Here is a 20,535-nt window from a genome sequence, read left to right on the forward strand (position 1 = left end):
ATAGCAGCCTTTTCCAATGTGTGCAGATCTACTTAATACCAACTATTTTCAAAGGGTGATTTCTGGTTCGATGTGATTCCTGCTTCCACCACTAGATGCCCTCAGAACGGACAACTGGCTGAGTCATAGGTGACGTAATTCTTCCGTTGTCACAGTAACCATTTGTTTCGTAGCAATTGCCGTGAATCAAGAGACGTCGGTACCGAGACATTTCACTAGTAACAAGGTACGTGCAGAGATTTTTTTGTGTTGAAATCTTGTTTGATTAGAAATACAACTGTTAAGGAAAACCAAAAAAACTTTGCTCCGTGACCAGCCAACATGACAAGCTCAGAGTTAATTTAGTGTCATAAACGTTTTACAGCACAGGGTTGAACAGTGAAATGTAGCCCATCACACACGGGGCGCCGTTTGTGAAATGTTGCACCTTCTAAAATCCTCATGAGTACATTCTTATATTCATTTATTTATTCATGCACACACACACACACACACTCTTGAAAGCCTCATTGAAATACCACAATTAATCACCTCCACCCAGAATATACCTAATTGACCTAAGACATACGGTAATTGCAATTTCTTGTATTTTTGCATCCACTACGTCAATGTCATCTTCAAGTAGCTATGTGTGAAACATAACTATTAAAACAATATTTACAGCATTCTCCAAATGTTAATATTGGTTTATATTCTGAAAAAAGGGCAATGAATAGATTCTCCATTTGTAATGACACTACGTAGGTTGGCCTTACACAAATCCCCTATTAATTATTTGTAAATTAATAGAATCTTCAGATGCCATTTTGCAATGTATTTAATGTCTGATGTTTTTTCTGTTTAGCAATGCTTTGCTTATGCTCTTAAGAGGTTTCTAGTGTGTGTCCAATCTAACAAATGATTGAAGGGTCTCTAATAAAACCTGTCTGGCATAATTTCCCACTGGTTTTGATCCATTTTCAGGTTCATTTCTAATGATTTCTTCATGTATGTTGCCGAATGTAACAGCCATTACCCTCAGTGGAGAGTAATGTCCCACCGGGACCACAGTCCCCAGCAGGGTGCTGGACCCAATCTTGTGGATTTGGAGGTTATGCGAAACCGCTCGGAGCTCTTCAGAGCAGAATGCACGCGGCTAATGCTGGAAACGGACAAAACATGCAAACGCATGCAAAAAGATGACCACAAGCGACTGGGTAAGTAAGGAATATGGATGCGTTGGACTCTAAAACGATGATTTTGCAATGACACCATTGCTGAACCGTGCGTTCTGCTGATCAGATCAGCGGCTCCGAGATGTCCAGTTCGTGAAGAAGGAGTTGGAGCTAAAGTTGGAGGAGATAACAGTGGAGATCGATGTCCTCATAGCGCTGCAGAGCAGAGTGGTAAAAGCCGTGGAGGCCTGCAAAGAGCCTCTGAAGGTCACCCTGGTCTGTCTGGAAGAGAGGTGAGGCTGGAAAGATTTGACTGCTTAGGTTTCCTTTCAATGTTGTAAAGCCACCTTTCTGCACCATTTTCTCCTAGTAAGTCTACATTTGAAAAGTCAACTCGCGGTGTGAGAGATGTTTTTGTTCTGCGTCCTGCAGGAAACGGCTCCCCTCCGAGTGGCTTCATGACGAGGTGGAGAGAGAGCTGCTGAAGGAGAGCGAGGTTATTGAGGGAGTGGCTTCCCTTCTGCAGAGTGTGGGAAAGCAGATCACGGAGCAGATACGGTAAGATGCGATCCGTGAAGGGGATCTCAAAAGTATGCAGACCGTTTGGACAATCTGAAAAGATTAAATCAGAGGACCAAGTTGCCAGCAAAACATGTCTTTCTGTGTTGCAGACTGGACCGGTCGGCCAAGTACCGGCTGGAGAAGGATCTGAAGGAGAAATTCGAAGCTCACTGCATCGACAACTCCTGTGCCTTGATGACCCACCATTCCATCAGCAGCCCGCAGATGTCCAAAAGCACTGAGATGGTTCTACCGAGGTGAACTACTAAGTTTTTAACCTGCAGATCTGGGAAGAAAAAACAGTTTTGTTGATCCCAGGTGTCGCCTCCCTCCCTCCCTCCATCAGCTCGGCAGTGACCCCAAAGCAGTGGGAGGACATCTCTGAGATCAACATGGCCACAGCGGAGCAGCAGCAGGTGAACTCTCGGTGCCTTCGGGCCCTGGTGGAGTCTCTCCTGGAGCAGACGGCCGCCGACCTGGAGAAGCAGGTCCAGGCCACAACGGCAGCCTTCCAGCTCAAAATCCAGGAGGTCAAGTTGGCCAAGAGCCAGATGGAAGATCAGCTGACCAAGGCATGTCAGATGGGTGTTTGGTGGGGAACAAGTGGAGAAACAAAGTCCAGCTGATGGCAGATGTTATAAAAGTAATGTGTATTTTGGGCCCAAACCAGTCATATTATGTGCTTGGAATTCATCGATTCATTGAAGATGGACAACGGAGTAATGATGTTACGCCTCCTTTTCCTCTAGATCTTGTCTGAGTGTGGCAGCCAGCAGAGGGTCAGGGAGGATCTCCTTGTGGCCGTGGCAGAGAGCGAGCGGGTTCTGGGTCTGGCGCAGGCCCGCCTGGCTTTGCGCCGCCAGAGGCCCGGCAAAGAGCAATGCCACGATGCGGCACAGAGCCGGCTCCTCGCCGAGGTCCAGCAGCTGACTGCTCACATCAGCACGTAAGGCCAGGACACACTCGTCCCTGATGTGAAGGGACAAAGACAAGGGGACACGGGGCTCACCCTTTAATGATGATAGTGGACACACAGCTATTGCATTGGCTAAAATACCAAGATAAGAGAAATAAGCACAACAAATTGGTGTGAAAGTTAAAGAAAGCATGAATAACAATATTTTGAGGTGTTTTCTTCCCATGTTGGCTGATGTTCAGAGATGCATTAAGGACCGACTTGTCCTCTCCTCTCTCAGACTGCGCGAGGCAGCGCGGCGGTCGGACGAGGAGCAGAGGGCTTTGGGCCGCTCCCAGCTGCAGCTGCAGGAAAGCATCGAGGTGAACGCCAACTCGCTCTACATTGACGAGGTCATCTGCGGCCAGCACAGGGAGCCCATCATCATCCATAGCTTCTGAGCTTTTGGCAAGAAGTCTACTGTACCTACACGTACAAGTATTTATACAGGAATCAAATTATGTGTTAGTTTGAATTTAGATTATTCACCGTTGAAGCTGTGCTACTTGACCTTTCTTGTGTTGTGTAAGTCAAGAAAATATATCTGAAGTGACATAATGCTAACATTAATATAATCCTTTTACGCACTAAAAAACATCAGATTTTATAAGCAACTGTGTTGCTATTTTCCATTTTCTTATTAACCGCAAGTGTCCGTTTTTCTTTGAAACCCCATGTGACCAACAGGTTCAAGTAGCTAACAGATTGTAATGGAAGTGTTTGGTTCACTGATTCCAAGCTTACAAATCCATTTCTAAACACAACTTTGGTATGAGGACAATGTCGATATGTGACAGGGTCTTCCCTACGTAGTATGAGTTTGAAATAAATACCTTATTTATGTCATCCTGGTGCTTAATTTATCCACTTTTACACATTAAGTATTTTCCACCTGCACATTGATGCCAGTGAAACGAGTCAGTGTGGCAGTTGATCGCTTTGTTTATTACACACACATACAAGAAATACTCCACCAATGTAATGGTGGACAAACAGGACATGATCACGAGGGATGAGGACTGGGATGTAAAGCTTAGTCAGCATTAATCAAAACTCATTCTTCCTCCTTCGGTTGCACAATTCTTTTCGTCCAGCCTTTTTCTGCTGGGTGTTGTCTTGATCACATCACTGTTTTTAAATAAAAAGTGTTGTCACAAAAGTACTAACTGTAAATGTTGCACATCCCAATGTAGTACTGCCGTACAAATCATTGGTAGCTAACTCAAAGAAAATGTTTTAAATCTATTAGAACCTTGAGAAACATACTTACGGAAGATTCAATTTTACTACTTTCATGAGTAAATTAAATTTACCACAGTTTCATGCAAAGCACCTCCTCCTCAACGTGACTTTCTGACCATTTCCATCACAGAAGTGCAACAAACACACACTAAACTCAAATTTAACATTCCGCTTGTGTTAAATGTGCCCGGCCCCCGGGAAGCCCTTGTTGACCTGATCAAACATCACAGTAGCATCAAGTGGAGCAGTCTGCTGCTCAGTGAGACCCGTGTGTGTGTGTGTGTGCGCGCTGGTGATTTAGAGTGCTCAGGGACCCAGCAGAGTCTACATAGCAGCCATCTTGCTGGCCTCTCTGACCCCACTCAGGTAGGCCCCCGTCACAGTCTGAGGGAAATGTCTGTTGGTGGCCTGGAGACAAAAAAAACAACAGTTTATGTGGACTTTCATTCAGTTTGACCTATGTGCCACGTCTAGACACATTTGATTAAAAATAAACAAAAAAAGATAAGATCAGTGTCACCTCTCCGGCAAAGAAGACTTTTCCCTGCACGTCTTCAGCGAGGATGTCGTAGGCCTCTCCACTTCCCCCCGTCTTCACAAAGCTGTAGGACATTTGGGACCATTTGTCTTTGCTCCAATGCGTGACGAAGAAATGCAGTGGCTCTGGGACGTCCTATCGGAGACGAGGGTCCAGTTGTTTACAACAGAAGGGAGAGAAACCCACAAATAATACAAGGGGAACCAAACCATCATCACCAGCATCAGGGTCACAAAGTAGTACGTTATAAACACTGTCCTTGTGTCGATGGAGCCCTTGAATTTAACTTTTCTCACGCTTCAGTAACAGTTGTAATCATGATGAAACCATGAAGGTCAGTAGAATGGGACCGGGTTGCACACACGCAAAAGCATTACCTTCTCTTTGAAGAGCTCCCGCAGCACCTTCATGCACTCGTCCACCACCTCCTTGTCCTCCATGTCCCGGACGGTCTGCACAGCTTCCCCAGTGATGACGGACATGAGGACAGCCTGCTTACCCTGCACACAGGGAACAGGGATCATGTGTGTAATTTCTGATGGAGAAAATCTTTTTTTTTTTTTTTTTTTTTTAAATGGTGCAATGTCTTTCAGAGTGGATTAAAATGAGAAAGCACAGACCTGAGGCTCCATGTCATAGAAGACACTGAACATGCCTCTCTTGTCAGGACCTGGTGGTATGTGACCAAAGTAGTCGGCCCCTTGGATTTTGTTGTCCCAGAATCGGTACGGGAACTGGAGACCAATCTGGAAGACGTTTTAAAATATTATTTTAAGCATTTGCAAGAAGGCAACTTTACTGTTGTTGCTGCTGCTGCTGCATTTTCCACTGTACTTCTCTACAACCATGAATGACACGCATTAAAACAGTCATTGCCTTCTCTATGATGCCGGCTCCTAGACTGTGGATTGCCTTCAGTTTCCTTTCAGGAAGAGCTGGGTGGAACTGAATCAAGTTCTTCTGGAGCAAAGTCAATGGGACGGTGACGAGAACCTGAAAGAGTAACATCACACCGCGTTAATCCTCTTGGAAAAATGTGCATTATACTCTTTTTATAACAATTTTACCAACATGTGTTTACCTTTTGTGCCGTCCACTGTGACCCGTTGGAGGATGTAACTTTGACGACATCACCCGAGTACTCAACTGCCTGAACCTGCATTTGGAAAAAATAAATAATAATTTAGTCCGCCTGTCTTTTTTCACATTGAGGTGCATCTATATAGGACGTAAGGTAAATGGAGAAGTGTATGACATGGAATCACAAACCGGGCACTTTGTGCGGATGTCGAGGCCCTCGGCCAGTTTGTGGAGCAAAGCGGAGTAGCCCTTGGTGAGTAACGTGTGGTCTCCCGAGAACTGGGCAAAGAACTCATTGTGGTCCCAAGATCTTGCAGACACCTGCACACGAACAAATATTCCTATTTTTATTGGAATTCCCTTAAAGACACAATACCAAAAAGCAAAATATGCAGAACGCAGACACTAGAGTTCCCTCCTGCCCCACCTCAAACACACATGAATCGGTGTGATCTTCTTTGGTTCATGCTTCACTGATTCTACACGCAGACGTGGAGGATTTATTCAAACTGTAGCTGGGAACCAGCAGGAGTTTTTTTTTCATTGAAATAAACTGTAAAGCCACACCTGGTCTAACGTGCTTCCACAGGCGTACTCCAGGTTGCTGAGGTGAAACTGGAGCACCTTCTCCTCCAACTCACTGAACTGGATTCCAGACTCCTGAAGGAAGTTCTTCTTCACCTCCTGGATCTTTTCTGTGGAGATAAAAACCCAAACATGAAATACCTCCAAGCGCAAACCAAAATTTAGAAAATGGTTTTGCAGAGCGTTCGGGGTGCAAGACCTCGCAGCGGCTTGTCCTGGGTCTGTGACTTGTCCTTCCTCCATTCCGACACCACGTCCAGTATGGCGTTGAAGTGGAAGTCCATGCGCTTGTCGATGGCCGTGTCGGTCACCTGCCCCCCCTCCTGAAAGAGGTCACACCGCTCCCCCAGCTTGTGCATCTTGATGCCCATCTGAAACGGACGAGCGAGGGGGCTCAAAAGGAAGCCCGCCGGGTGCACGGGTGGCGGTAACTTTCGCCCCGGACGTCTCTGACCTGCTCGCACATGAGGGCGATGGGGTTGTTGACGCAGCCGTTGACTATTTGAGCCCCTCGTCCCACGGTGACCCCGAGGGATGTGTCGTCCCACACGCGGCCTCCGATCCTCTCCCTCGCCTCCAGCACCACCACCTGTGACCCGATATCGCGGCGAGGGCAACACCACTGAGACGAGCACACACGGGAGGGGAAGGGGGGGGTCAGAGAAGACGTGCTGCGCTTACCTGAGTGCCAAAGTTTTGCAGCTGCCGAGCAGCCGCCAGCCCCGAAGCCCCGGCGCCGACGACGATCACTTTCCTCTGCAAAGACGATGCATGTGACTCTGTCTATTTCCTGACCGAATAAACAATGGGGGGGGGGGGGGGGGGAAATGTCAGGATGAGGACACTCACGGAGCAGCATCTGTCAGGGAGCAGGGGCCGCTTTACTGCCAGCACGCCGGTGTTGATGAGGCCCTTCCTGGTCATGAAGTGGAGCACTCGGTCCATTTCCTGCACGCAGCGCACACGCACCAACCCGCGGGCGATGACGTGCACGGCACACTGCTGGCAAGTTAGCGCCTCCTTTAGGGGAAGACCAAAGCTGTTTGTCTGTGGAGTCTCACATTAGCCGCTCCGCGGAGGGGTGAGAGCCTCTACATCCCCAGCGTGTGCAGTGTACCTTGCAGTTCTTGTGCCAGGAGGCCAGAATGAGGTTGCGCAAAGCCAAATACATGGTGGGATCGCGGGAAAACTCGGGGAATTCGTAAAGCTCATCAAGCTCCATCATATCCGGCCGAACGCACAGAGCCTTCCCACACTCGTTGGGCTGGTAGAAGGGCTGGAAGTACGGACACATGCCTGGAACTGAGTCAAAAACCCATCGCGGTTACGGCGCCACGTGCCGACATTTCTAAATGACCCCAGACGGAACGGCCTCACCTTGCGGCTGGACGGCGGCTCTGCAGGGATCCGCCCTGAGCTCAGACAGCGCCGCGTTGCTGGCGGCGCCTGACGGACTCATCCCCACGCAGTCGGGGTAGTAGGCAGCGAGGAACGGGGCGGCGGGACTGTCTTTGAACAACGGCGGCAAAATCAACATGGAATGCCACCAGTTGTCAGACACCTCGGCCACCCTCTGTGAGGAGGACACAGTGTGGGGTTGAAGAGCGCGTTCAAGTTTCAAACGGATTCCAGAACGCAGATCAGCAGCTTACCAAGTCCTCTGGCTGGGAGCACTGGTCCAGTCCCTCAGTCTATAGGCAGAGATACAATTTCATTTTTTAGAAATGACACTGAAAATAAGAGAGGCTTTTTATTTCCCATTTCAGGTTTACCTTGATGTTGTTGAACTTCATTCCACAGCGGTACGTGGCTGCGAGGGAAGCGGTCAGTTGGATATCCTTGGTCAGCTGACGCCACTTCCTACAGTCCGATTTAGTACATTGAACCTAAAGGGAAACAAATCCCGATGACAATCACTGCGTTTACCGACTCGGACCCCGGGTTCAACTGGTAAGAAGAAGCAAGGAGGCTTTCATACCCAGAACGGGAGCTGCTGATCCGCCATAAAAGCTTTAAGACTGGGCTCACTTTTCCCGTTACTAGTCCACACCTTCTTCCAGGAAGCAAAGACCTCATAGCCATCTTTGTGACTGCCAAAAAGGGGGGTGGGAAGAAATGAATATTATGGCCTCGATGCAACGGCAGTTCAAGTGTCACCATGGGAATAAATAATGAATGTTTGTTCATGGACGTAATGAGAGTAGTTGTTCTGTCAACATTACCTTCTGTAGTAGTGATCAAAACATTCGTTGCAAAAATGCTCACCGCATGATAGATGGTACCAGCGAGACGTGTATCCGTTTTTAGCACACCTGAGGTGGGACAGATGAAATGAATTGGTCTAAAAAAAAAAAAAAACAGGAAATGCAGCGACTGGGTCAAGATCTGAAGTCTATTAAGCGGAGAGACGGGTTACCTGTCAGATGCACTTGCAAAACAGACTGGGTACGTGGCGGAGCAGCCGGCCTTTTCACACTTCCTGTACTTCTTCTCAGACTGGTCGTCTTCCTCCTCGGTGTCGGTGGCTTTTTTTTTGCTCTAGAAAGTAGAGTGTGGAGAATCAAACACAGGTTACGCTTTTTCTTGGCGACTTTGCAAAGGTTTTTTTTATCCATCCGGTATTTGGTGTTCTGATGAAGCTTACTGAGGTTAGTTTATCAAAATATCACGTTCTATGGGTACGTTTTTTTTTTTCTCTCTCGATAAAAGTAGTAGAAAAAGGGAACATTTGGGGATAATGTCACTTTAAGGCTGGCATATAAATAAGAGCAAGAGTGATGTATGGGATGTATGGGTATCCCCCATATATAGTTTGTCCAAGGATTGTGTAGATTATTGTATGTCTATAATGAATAACAGTAGACTAGAGGATGGACAAAGAAGGGAAGGAGGTGCAGGTAATAGACATCCCTTCATGTCAAGACAATACACCTGCTCTCATATTGAGCTTGGATTTCCAAAACACTCAAATATCATTATCAGCCTTAAAACCAGTCACACAAAATATGGGCAGACCAGGGAACAGGTGAGAGGGGTGAGCCGTGGCTGCATCCTGGGGACAGACGGACGCTGGCTGAACGTTACCTGTCCAGGTGGAGGGTTGTTGGCGCGCTTCACCCGCACGTTGCTCTGCCTCCCGGAGGAGCGCAGGGTCTGGCCGTCCCCCGGTGAATCCCCGGAGCTCCTCTTCCTTGCTCGCCGACCAATTCCGGAGGCGTTCTCGCAATAGTCTAAACAATGGTGGCAGCAGCGTAATGTTAACTGACATGTTTAATAACGGCGCGGGGGTCAAGTGGGGCCTTGATTGCGGCTATTAGAGGCTTCTTTCTGACCGATAACATCCACAGAAACCCTTACGAATGGGACATGGCGAATAAAACACAAGATTAATACAAGGATAGTAGACACGGAAAGGTGGCGACACATTAGCAAGCTCTTTAAAGCAGCGAAGCGATATCGGCTTGTGACATTTAGCATTTAGCGATGCGGAGCAGAGCGCCATCACCACTGACCTGCATCCGACAACATGGCTGACGGCGGGGTTCTTTCCTCCCAAACACGGTGATTATTCGCCGCTAATATTTGCTTGTTTGGAAGCGTTCTTAAATTATTAGTGTTCGTCGCCCTTTTATTGTTGTGGGGGGGGGGGGGGAATCACTGCACTGTTGTGGCGTGGATACACCTTCCGGTTTTACAGAGGAAATGGGCGTTTCGTCTGGAGATTAGTTTTGAGCCGCACCGCTCGCCGTCCGGCACGGTAACCATGGCAACTGCAGTAACGCGACGCCGTCAGACTGTAGCAGCGTGAAAGGTAGAGTAGGTAGAGGATGGACTGCTAACGTGCTTTTTTGAGGTGTTGTTTATCCAAGTTTTGTTACTGGAAAGCAACAGATCAGTTCTCCGTTAGTTTGTTTTGACACCGAGGGAAAGTCAACTTTTGGGATATGGATTCAGGTAGAACTGCGCACAGAAGAAAGGCGGACATTCCTGTAATCAGACCAAGAGCATCGGATAAGAACCAACATATCCACGAGGTAAAATATGTTCATTCCGTTTCCTATTGGAAGGGAGATTCAGTTGTGTTTTACTAACAGTAAAATATAATAAGTAAGTAAGATAATTTGATACAAGTAAAAGTAGTTTTTATAAAACATAGTTGTATGCACAGCGACATTACACCACGTACAGAATAGCCCAAATCCAATGGTTGTTTGAATCGTTCAAGATGTTATGAAAGAAGTTAAGAATATGCTTCTATAATCCCCAAAAGTTAATTTTGCAACAGACAGACTTAATGTTGTCCAAGTCAGTTCTGGAATTGTCCAACGATTGAAATAGATGTCTGTTTGCTCCCTCTCTACATCTATCTATCTACAACGAGGTGACATGACGGGTATTGGGCCCTTTGTGATAAATGTATTTCACTATTTGTTTTTATTTCCACTTCTGTGAAATGGCTGTCTGTGGTAACAAACATGAGAGTTTGTCTCAATACCCACAAAGAAATGTAACTATGTACACGATTCTAAAATCTTGAATCAACAAACACCTACAAAATGCTGACTTAAGATCAATTCAGAATTAGGTGATGGTTAAAAAAAAATCTGTAACAGTTGATAATGCTGCAGTATTCAAATATTCCAATATTTTACAACTTGCCCATTGGCTCAATCATTATTCCTACCTTAATGTACAGATCTTTATTATTTCTGTTCAGGCTCACATAGTGTACATTCCTGTAAAAATATGTCTAGTCACTACATTTTCTAAAAGTAATTAGCAGATGCACCCAGGTAGCACTCTTAGGAGGATGCGTTGGTTTGGGGATTATAGTCAGGATATATAATGGAGCTGCCATGTTGAGTCAATGTTAACTTCAAATTCAAAACTTAAATTTCAGCATGTCGCTGTTCAAAGTCTTGAACTCAGTAAGGTGATCCGTCTTCTTGAAGATCCCTTGACAGTAAGTTGAACTTGAGTGTGTTTTCCTTTTTTTTAGTTATGTCATATGTAATGATTTGGTTTGTGTTTTTTTTTATTTACTAAAGGCTAACTTGAAGGAGAGGCACCTGTTTGTCCTGAAGAAGCTACTGAAGAGATGCCAACTCGGATTTGTATCCTTCGATTTGGATTCAATCTTCTGAAATACACGTTTGATTACGCAGACTTTTTTTAAAAGGGTGTTATCGTTTCCAAGGCTCCTCCATGTGTCACACATTGCTGCCGATTGTCAAAACCATCCTCGTTTCTGTCCCCTGGTACAGAGTTGGAAATAGATTTCCCTCTCATGCAACCTGAGCACGGCGCCAAACCTTGTTCCCAGGGCTCTAATTTAACGCTATATCGCTGTGTCAGTCAGCATTTTCCATTTTCAGAAATAACAACACTTGTCCCATCACTTCCCATCCCTCACTTGGGATTTGTGTTTATGTTTTGCCATGGTGTTAAAACCTCTTAACTTATTTCAAGCTTTTAAGGGAACTGACAGGCATTACCAAGATACTCAACATCTGTGCTGAGAAAGGGACGAATCACCCCGAATATGTGCCATTTATATGTCAGGCGCTTCAAATTTGTAGGTAAGAACCTCGGATGTATCAAGCCGACAAGGTAAAAGACTGATGTTTTCTTTCTTTGACATCGTATGACTCTGATCCTCAACATGTTGTTTGGATTCATCTCAGGCTTCCCTTCCTGAAGGAGAAGACCTCCGATGAGCTGAGCTACGCTCAGGACGTAGTAGAGTTCATCTCTCACATGGGTAAATACATCACTCACCAAGGTTATTTCATAGTTTGAAAGTAGATCGCAACATTCCAATTTCAAAGTCATTTGTTTACCTCCTAGCATTTGGCACGAAAATGAATTCCAAGTATGCTATTTATTAAGAAAACTGACAGTTTTATCTTTTTTCTTACTGTCAAATACTTCCCACTACAAAGACACTCAATACTTGTGCTTCAGAGACTTAAAATGGCACTTAATCTTCTTATCGCTAAGATATAAGGAAGTGCATATTATCCTCCAACAAGGGTTTCCTTCTTCTTCACATTGCTGAAGGCTGGTTTGGTCCAGTTGCTCCGTGCAGGGGTGATGAGCACGAGTGGCTCTGACAGTCTCTCTGTTGACAGGCTATCTGATGAGGATGTCCAATGCTGAAGTGAGACAGCAGACACTTGAGTCTGTCAAATGCTTCTACAGCTGCGTGGTTTCCAAACAGCTGATTGACGGTACTGACCGCCTCTCCAAGCCGAAGCCTCGGACTTTACCTTCTGGCCACCAATTTTCTAGACTTTCACCGAGTGAGGTTTTCTCATGGCTTTTGTGGCGGCATGTTTGTGCCCTTGTCTCTTCTCTTATGTTCCTCTTCCTTATCTCTTTCTTATTGTACCCTTTCCTCCTCCTCCTCCTCTTCCTCCTCTTCCTTCTCTTTCTTCTTATTCTTCTTCAGTCCTACTATCAACATCTATCGGTTGTTATGAACCATTCTACTATATTCTGTTATGGTTTTCTGCTTGTGTCCCAGATTTCCTGTTAAGTAGCACTCCTTTCTGCATTCGTAATGGTCTCTTGTCTTCTCTTAAGTCTGTTCCCTGCATGTCATTCATTTTATTCCTATTATCTTTTTTTTTTCTTGTCTGTGCTTCTGCAGGGCTTCAGCCGACCTCCCCAGGCTACAGGCTGCAGCTGCTGGAGCGCAGTGACCTGGCTCAGACGTTGCTTCTCTCCCTGGCGGCTCTTGAGAACCAGCCCGCCATCAAACTGCAGCTGCTGCAGACCCTTCAGATCCTCTCCAGCTCCTCTGGTCAGTGACTGATTGATTTTACTCTGTGGGGGAGGGCATCTGTCAGACATGTCAACCTCAGCCTGCATCATTAGATAAAGTAGCCTGCTCTCAAGTGCATTAATCACCTTATAACCAAATAACAATCAGACAAACAATCAAAACAAGGATTTTAAGTGTCCTCGTGTCAATGTCAGCAGGTCAATGGGTTGTTTTATCATCACTCACGATAATCGCATTTCACTTTACAAACACAGACATGAACTGCGCGTTAATAGTGAATGCACAAGGAGCAGAGACGATCTGTCTCCACATGAACGAACCCGACCCGTTCGGCCAGGTCCTGTTCCGGTCCTCCGAGATCCTCTGGAACCTGCTGGAGACCGGCAGCAGTGAGGTCACTGCTCAGCTCAGCAGCATGGAGTGTGTCATGTATGTGTCTCCAGTTTCTACGTAGTGGTGGTGGGGACAGTGTGTGCTTGGAGAGTTTATTTTGTTGACCCACCTTTGTTTTAATTGAAAAGGTCAAATCATGAAATCATAATTTTCCTATCCGCTGCACCTTTTAAAAGAAGCAGCTACCGTCTCATTTAAGGACAATAATGTGTCAAAAAAGGCCTTTTCCCACTTTTACTGAGTTGCATATTAGAAACAACTTTAGTCCTGGTCATAATTCCCAAATATTAATAATGTACTGAGTTTGAAATGCCAGTTTGTTTACATGAGCCATCAAACCTCTGTACAAATATAAATCTTAAATGTTAATTTTATATACATAAATGCTATGGGGATTTTTTCTTTTACATTCTGGAGTATGAATAAGGTTAACGACTAACAATAACGTTGCTTCTGATTGCAGAGAATAGCATGTATTTGCCCCGTAAAGATAACAAAATATCTTAATCTGCGCTCAGTAACATTTGAAATGAGAGGCTCTGGATTGAAAGCTGGACGTAATAGAATGTGTTTTGGTTTGAATGGGGAAGATTATTAGTTTATTATTGTTTTGTTATAGGACTGCAGTTGAAAGTTCAATGCCATTGAGTGTTAACGCAGCCAAAATGATGCATTTTCAAGGACACACATTAAAATGATCAAAGAGAATCTTTTGGATGGCATATTAGGCCAGTTTGACCTGTCATTCAGTACAAATAGATATTAGACTTCTTACTTTCTTTTCATTTGTTATTCAGTTCTCTGAAAGAAGCGTTTCTTCACACGCTGATGATTGGTTCCCGACACTCTGATCTCCAACTCAGAAACGATCTGCTTGTGATCACAACTCTCATCGCAGAAAATCCTAGGTCCCTGCTTATTGTGAGTACCAAAGCATTAATTGTGTGCTGGAAACATCCTGCAGCTTGTATCCCTCGACGCACACAAGCTGTGTGTAATGTGCCACTACAGCTTGCTTAGACTCTCTAATTAGACTCTCTCTAATTCTCAGGAGAGTTTATTTGCCAAACAGCTTGTGGTTTTGGCAACATTTCCAGAGCGTGAGGCCCTTCTTTTCTTCTAAAAGTCTATTCTGCATTATGAATACTTATGAGTACAGTGGCACCTTATTCGACAAGTGAAAGGCTACTCTTACGTTTCAGTGAAAGGTTACAGCCCTTTGGTCTGCGACCTGAAGCTCTCCTACAACAACGAAGACTTGAAAATGAAGAAGTTGCTCTTGAATCTGTTGGTTGTGATGTCGAAAGACTTTGCCGCTCTGCAGGTCAGTCCCGGGACACGGGAACTACTGTCTCAGTCCGAACGGGACCTCCTGAGTGAACACCCTCCGTGTGTTCTTTTCTTAGCTTTACAAAGAGGAACGAGTCATGCTGGCTCTGCTGGTGCTCGTGCAGCCGCCCGCCGCCTCGTCGGCGTCGCCGGAGTGGACCTCGGCCCAGCGGGAGGAGCTCCAGCTGCAGGCGCTGGCCACCGTCTGCACCCTCGCTCCGCTCATGTTGGACGACTACGTGAGCCATCAGGGGAACGCCACTCTGCTGCTCCTGCTGGACCACTGCGTTGCTCGAGGTGCCGACGCTGCAAAACACGTGTGGAGGGACAATGGGGAGGCTTGAGGGGGGGTCCTGTCATGTTTACCAAAGGTCAAAGGTCAATTAACCAACTTCAGGTGTACTGGTCGGTTTACCTGGAGTTCCCTGCTGACTCACTCCTAGGTGTTGTGTTTAAGGTTATAGGTTTTTATGTATACATGTAAGTTAACCTAAAAATAAACAAAACACTGCAACCCCTTGACAATGTTTGCACCTGCTGATTTAATTATCTGATCATATTATCTCTCTCTTCAGGAAATAACAGAATGCTTCTTATATCTTTTTCTCCAGATGCTTTCTTTGGTCAGGGTCACGGATCCCACAACACAGGAGATAGAGGCAGCACAAAGGCTCAGATGCGCCATTGTATCAGAGCTCTGAGATCAGTGTTGTCTTTAGGAGTTGACTCTGTCAACCAGGACTTTTGTGATCGGGGAACCATAAATCAGTTCTTGGGTAAATTCAATTCATAAATTGTACAACATTGGCAGAAATATTTGACTGGACAAGAGTGCGTAGGATTTGATGACATGTCGAATTTTAGTTTTCTAATTCTGCACACTGGTCCTTTGATGAAATTAGAAAACACAGACTTGGTCTTTTCTCAGGGATTTTGATGCAGATGGAAGCCAGTCCCGATGAGGAGGACGCAGCCACCCTGGAGATTAAGTCAGATATTCAACTGATACTTTCAGCAGTGTGTGAGAACGACATGCACAGAAAGGTACAGCGGAGAGCCTGATAAAATAATCAAGAATAAACATGTTGAATTACACAAGTTGCTTTAAAACTATTTTTTTAGAAACTATACTCAGTGCTTAACAGAACAAATAACACAGAGGAATACATGTAGAATATTTCCATTAGTACAAGTGACAACCCTAACAGGATTTTACTTTCTTCATGTTTGTCAGCTAGATGTGATCTCATGCTCAAATCAGAACACCTTCAGTTTCATAGTATCTCCTCACGGACGCCCTGTTTGTTCTCCACAGGAGCTGTTTGGATCGGACGGAGTTGAGATGACAATTCACTTCCTGAAGAAAGGCTGCGACAAGTTCTACAGCGGCCTGGGACACAACAAGCTCGTCCTCTCCACGGTGGACTGTGTGCGGTCAGTGCGGCTGGACCTCAGCCGGCTAACTCTTTTAACTTAGTCCTTATGAGGAAACAAACCAAGAAATGCCCTGTTCACCCTTGTCATGTCCATAATCAGTTCATGCCGTAGTCATCATTTACTTTCTGGATCTGAATCAGGAACCGGGCCCGCTGTCCTCAGATCAGTTCAGAAATATGCAAGTTGCCTTCGGGCGTCTTGACTGTTGTTGTTGTTGCTGAATGTTTTTGACATTTTCTTGTTGATTGTCCTTTTTTGCACTTCATTTAAAGGAGGAAAGAATGTTGTTGGATGGTATGGTGAACTCCATTCCTCTTTTGGAATAAACTAAATAAAGATTGATGAGCATCATCTTCACCCTAAGAATATTAAGCTTTTGGCCTTTAATCTGTATTTTTCTCAGCAAATTAAGAGACATGAAGTTTTAGACAAAACATTCCCCCATTAATGAGAATATGTGTGTGTGTGTGTCCCATCAGGTCCTGTATTGTTGGCTGCTACACCACAGAAGATTACTTTTTGGCTAAAAACGGGGCGTGTCTTCTGTTGGACTTACTCAGTGTAAGTGGATGATTGATTGCTGTACTGAAGCTGTTGTATTTGTGCGTCCATCAGTACCTAAATATAAAGAAGTGGTCAGACACTACTTGTCAGGCAGGTGGCGGCTGAGGAGGAGGAGGAGGACGCAGGGTGAGGGTTCAGCTGACAATTCTTTTATTCTTCCCAAAAAGGCAAAAACTCAAAATCACTCGTAACGAGGACACAAGGGAATCGATCAAAATCAAAAGGCCAAAAACTCAAAATCTCTCAAACGAGGAAATTTAGCAGGAATCAAAAATGACAGGACAATCTCCACCGGACTAAACTCTTGACGTGGGGCTGGTGTGCAGGGTAACACGACAAGACACACTGGCACAGGACAAGGGGCGACGCAGACTATAAGTACACATGAGGGAGGTGTGGGAACAGGTGGACACAATCAGGAATCAGGGGAGACAATCACACTGGTGACACACGAGGAAGGGCAAGGGACCTGAAACGAGAGGGAGTTAGTTTCCAAAATAAAACAGGAAGTCAAAAAACAACCGTGAAGACTGGACAAAAACGCAACTTGACATACAGGTGTGACACTACTTGTGCGATTCCCTCTCCCCCCCCCCCAACAGTCGAGCCCCAGATGTGTCCACTGCACTGTCCTCGCCAACCTGTTGGAGTTGTGTGACAACCCGAACACTGCGTCTCACATCCTGAGCTGGAGGGACGCCGGCGGTCAGACTGCTCCCAGGTTCCTGCTGCAGCTGTGGAGGGACGAGGAGGAGGAGCTGAAGGTCAGCCGAAACCTGCACGGAGCGATCGCAGGTCAGTCTGCAACGTGGCCTTTAAAGCAACCACGACGCTTTGAGGGAGTACACGAGTGTACATGTACATCTAGTCTAGACTGGCCTTTGGTGAGAGTCATTGGAAGCCCCTTAAAGAATATGTTTTAACTTCTTCTCTGATGTGGTTGGAACAGGAGCCAGTTGAACTTTTCACTGAAAGGACAAAGTGCTCAGTTTCAAATACTGTACATTAGGAGCTGGACGAACACTAATCACATGATTAATCAATTCATGGAAGCTGGAGATGCACCATTAATCTCATATTGTATCTTTTTCTCGTACCTCTTTATTTTCTTACTTTAAGACCCCCAGAGACCCGTCCTCCGTCCATACCAGCAGGAGGACCCCCAGCTGTCCTTTCCTGCTAACATACAGAGTACAGCAGTCCTGGAGCTGTCAGAGAACCTGCGCATTAAGATTTTCTCCATCGTCTCCAAACTTGGTAAAGATTAGATGTTAGAAAGTTCTGAAATATATTTTGATCTGTGATCCAAGTCACGTCATACAGCGTCAAAATTAGCCATAATGCAAACAGCAATATGTGCTGAACTTTTAAAAACGTGTTTTCAAAAAGGTTATTACTTGTCGCTTTTGCAGGTTTTCAAGAGCTTCCTGGATTGTCTACAAAAGATTACGTGACCTTGAGCATCGTCAGGAGATACTTGGACTTCAAGGTAGAGCCACTGCTGCTCAAGCAAAGAAAATGTGCCGATTTAAAACGGTTCTCATTAGTTCCCATCAGGACTGTGTCATTTTTACATCATCAGAATAATTTGATAGATACGATGTGTCAATGTTGTGCTCGTACAAGCTTTAATCTTGCAAGATATAGATGTATATTGAAACAGGTCAGTGTCAGACACAGAGCCGCTCTGAGCATTGAGTCGCTGTAGGTCGGGGAGGTGTGGAACGAGATCCGCAGGGAGCTCCATCAGGACTGCGTGAGGCCGACCACCCCCGACGGGGAGGCCCTGAGCGCCATCTGTAAGGTTTCAGAGGGCACGGCGAGGAGGGTCGCGGCCGAACAGAACAGCATCCTCCAGCAGTGGGAGAAGGAGGACATCGTCGAGGAGGAGCTCCTGTACACTGAGGTGCGCAGAGTTCGATTCGGTCTCGCAAAGAGTGGACGTCTGTGAACATGAGCTGAATTTTGAGCAAAAACACACTAAACATGATTTTGGAATCAATATTTAATGATTATAGCTTTTTCTTTCTAAACTCAAATACAAATGAAATCAACAACGGCTGTGTGCGTGAATAGGTTGGGTTTTTTATCAGCATAATTTTGGATATATTTCGAGTGCAGCCTAAAGCTTCCTTTAATTAGGTAGATATTGATTGACTTTTTTTTTTTTTTCTCGCCATCGTTGTGTTGCAGATTAAGTCTCAGTGGAAGCAGCGGGAGCTCATGGCCGAGTCATGGGACTCTTATGTTTCCAAGACTTCAAACTATGAGATCCTAAAGGTTTTTTCTTTAAGAATTTGCAGATACAAGTCATCACTCCTGTGGCAAACAGTCGATATGTAGATTTACGTTGTTGTCTTTTGTACAGGAAATAAAAGCCAAGAGGGAGAAGTACATTGAATCATCCCGACCCAAATCAAAGCACCAGGAGGCTGCAGTTCACCCTAAAGAGGTTTATACCATCACACTACATTTTATAGTCTAGGATTGTACTGCCCTCATGTATCTATTTTCAGTCATTTAGCTTTAGGAGATAAAACTTGCAGTACAACAAAGAGGTTGAACCCGATTTTCAGACTTTCACTGACCTCCACTGGCCAACTTGAGTAATTGTAACAGCATCTTTTGCACCAATCTCTCACAATACTCTTCCTGTCCTTGAGTTAGAAACAAATGAAAATATACCGGTAAAGTGTTGATAATAGTAGAGAAGTAGAGAATAAATTAAGTGTGGAGGTGGTATGCATAATATGTTTGCGTTGTCATTTCACTTTAAAGATTTTAAAAATACATCATAGTCTTCATTAAAGAAATTGTCTTGAAAGCAGCAAAACTCCCCCCTCGAGGGAGTCGAGTCTCTGTAAAAGATTGCACCTGCTCCTGGTAGTGAATCAGCTCAAATATAACTTTAAACCTTTAATGGAACAACACGTAGGACGAGGGGTTTACAACCCCAGATTCAAACTCCTTCTGGTACAAGCTTGGTCCGTCAGTCTGGATAGATTTCCGTTGTCTAACGCACTGTCCACAGCTCCTATAGATTCATTTTGGATGCAGGCCTACAATTAACATTGTTAGAGACTGTCATCTGAGATGATTCACATCTCTGAGGTGTTTGTCTTGCTGTGTGTTTCAGCATTTTGTCGGCCATGTGATGTCTGCAGAGAGAACAGGAGCTCAGGGGCCCGCCGGAGTCAAAGTGACGCTGGCCAGAGCTCCCCTCAAGGTGGCAGATCGGGATGTAGCTGGGGTCACAAGTCAGGACCCAGAATACTTCAGCACTGTATCTGTAAACAACTGATGTTTGACACGCATCCTTCACGTTGTTTCGAACACTTTCTAATCGATTCCCAGCGTCTGTACGTACTGAAGTGTTTAATTTGACTGCGGCTGCGAATGCAGACATGCGGTCACTTAAAGTGCACAATCAGCAGCTTGTAGTCTGATCCAGCCGTTCAATGGACACACAAAGTGCAGTCAACTGACTGGCCTTTGTGGCAGCGCTAACTGTTGAAATACGTCATAATAATAAAACAACAGACTTGTTTTTTTCACATAACGTGTCATTTTATTTTGTAACGATTTTCCCCCACAACATTCATTTCAATAAACATAATTATATTGTTTCTATGCGTTAATCATCCAATGTGCTTGGTTCATCTACCGTGAGACGCTGAACAGTCAATGGGAAATCATTTAACACCAAAATATCTAAACCTGGATTAATTCAAAGATTAAATAAAGCCTGATTATGTCACCCAATTGTCGACCCTCGTTTGTCACAGGCTACTTACTGTTTTACAGCCAGAAGGCCCATCTCAGACAGTTCCAAAGTGTCCTATCTAAAGTGTTTTGGGGTTACATAAGCCGCTGCAGCGCATTAACACACATGGCCCTTCAAGCGTGCAAC

At 45.2% G+C, this 20,535-nt stretch overlaps 3 protein-coding genes across 5 annotated transcripts; 2 read left to right on the forward strand and 1 right to left on the reverse strand.

Moving 5' to 3' along the window:
* The first annotated feature begins 78 nt into the window (after nucleotides 1–78).
* On the forward strand, nucleotides 79–3,196 carry tekt1 (tektin 1). The gene is made up of 8 exons (XM_037474013.2): nucleotides 79–226; nucleotides 1,009–1,196; nucleotides 1,282–1,447; nucleotides 1,587–1,712; nucleotides 1,826–1,972; nucleotides 2,062–2,287; nucleotides 2,465–2,661; nucleotides 2,912–3,196. Exons 2-8 carry the CDS (start codon nucleotides 1,031–1,033, stop codon nucleotides 3,069–3,071), a joined length of 1,188 nt encoding a protein of 395 aa, XP_037329910.2. The 5' UTR covers nucleotides 79–226; nucleotides 1,009–1,030; the 3' UTR covers nucleotides 3,072–3,196.
* Nucleotides 3,197–3,299: 103 nt separating this feature from the next.
* On the reverse strand, nucleotides 3,300–9,765 carry LOC119219107 (lysine-specific histone demethylase 2). 2 transcript variants are annotated; one of them, XM_037474010.2, is made up of 21 exons: nucleotides 9,628–9,765; nucleotides 9,200–9,345; nucleotides 8,532–8,653; nucleotides 8,338–8,427; nucleotides 8,094–8,205; nucleotides 7,888–8,001; nucleotides 7,768–7,806; nucleotides 7,493–7,688; nucleotides 7,233–7,417; nucleotides 6,965–7,135; nucleotides 6,797–6,871; nucleotides 6,570–6,704; nucleotides 6,315–6,486; nucleotides 6,098–6,225; nucleotides 5,720–5,851; nucleotides 5,532–5,606; nucleotides 5,327–5,443; nucleotides 5,071–5,196; nucleotides 4,828–4,950; nucleotides 4,433–4,585; nucleotides 3,300–4,320 (listed from the first exon to the last, which is right to left on the reverse strand). In XM_037474010.2, the coding sequence occupies exons 1-21, from the start codon at nucleotides 9,641–9,643 to the stop codon at nucleotides 4,237–4,239; spliced, it is 2,511 nt and encodes an 836-aa protein (XP_037329907.2). In that variant the 5' UTR covers nucleotides 9,644–9,765; the 3' UTR covers nucleotides 3,300–4,236. The 2 variants fall into 2 exon arrangements, with proteins under 2 accessions (XP_037329907.2, XP_062414464.1); XM_062558480.1 differs by lacking the exons at nucleotides 8,532–8,653; nucleotides 9,200–9,345; nucleotides 9,628–9,765 and having other exon boundaries at nucleotides 8,381–8,427.
* Nucleotides 9,766–9,825: 60 nt separating this feature from the next.
* On the forward strand, nucleotides 9,826–20,380 carry LOC119219106 (cilia- and flagella-associated protein 69-like). 2 transcript variants are annotated; one of them, XM_037474007.2, is made up of 23 exons: nucleotides 9,826–10,149; nucleotides 11,016–11,078; nucleotides 11,164–11,229; nucleotides 11,585–11,694; nucleotides 11,800–11,876; nucleotides 12,247–12,417; nucleotides 12,768–12,920; nucleotides 13,157–13,331; nucleotides 14,093–14,216; nucleotides 14,347–14,395; nucleotides 14,498–14,619; nucleotides 14,702–14,921; nucleotides 15,236–15,400; nucleotides 15,553–15,668; nucleotides 15,940–16,058; nucleotides 16,541–16,622; nucleotides 17,228–17,420; nucleotides 17,745–17,882; nucleotides 18,038–18,114; nucleotides 18,334–18,531; nucleotides 18,819–18,905; nucleotides 18,994–19,077; nucleotides 19,762–20,380. In XM_037474007.2, the coding sequence occupies exons 1-23, from the start codon at nucleotides 10,060–10,062 to the stop codon at nucleotides 19,924–19,926; spliced, it is 2,844 nt and encodes a 947-aa protein (XP_037329904.2). In that variant the 5' UTR covers nucleotides 9,826–10,059; the 3' UTR covers nucleotides 19,927–20,380. The 2 variants fall into 2 exon arrangements, with proteins under 2 accessions (XP_037329904.2, XP_037329906.2); XM_037474009.2 differs by having other exon boundaries at nucleotides 12,247–12,345.
* Nucleotides 20,381–20,535: the final 155 nt, after the last annotated feature.

The sequence above is a fragment of the Pungitius pungitius genome, chromosome 17 (genome assembly GCF_949316345.1).
Source record: "Pungitius pungitius chromosome 17, fPunPun2.1, whole genome shotgun sequence".
NCBI lineage: Eukaryota > Metazoa > Chordata > Actinopteri > Perciformes > Gasterosteidae > Pungitius > Pungitius pungitius.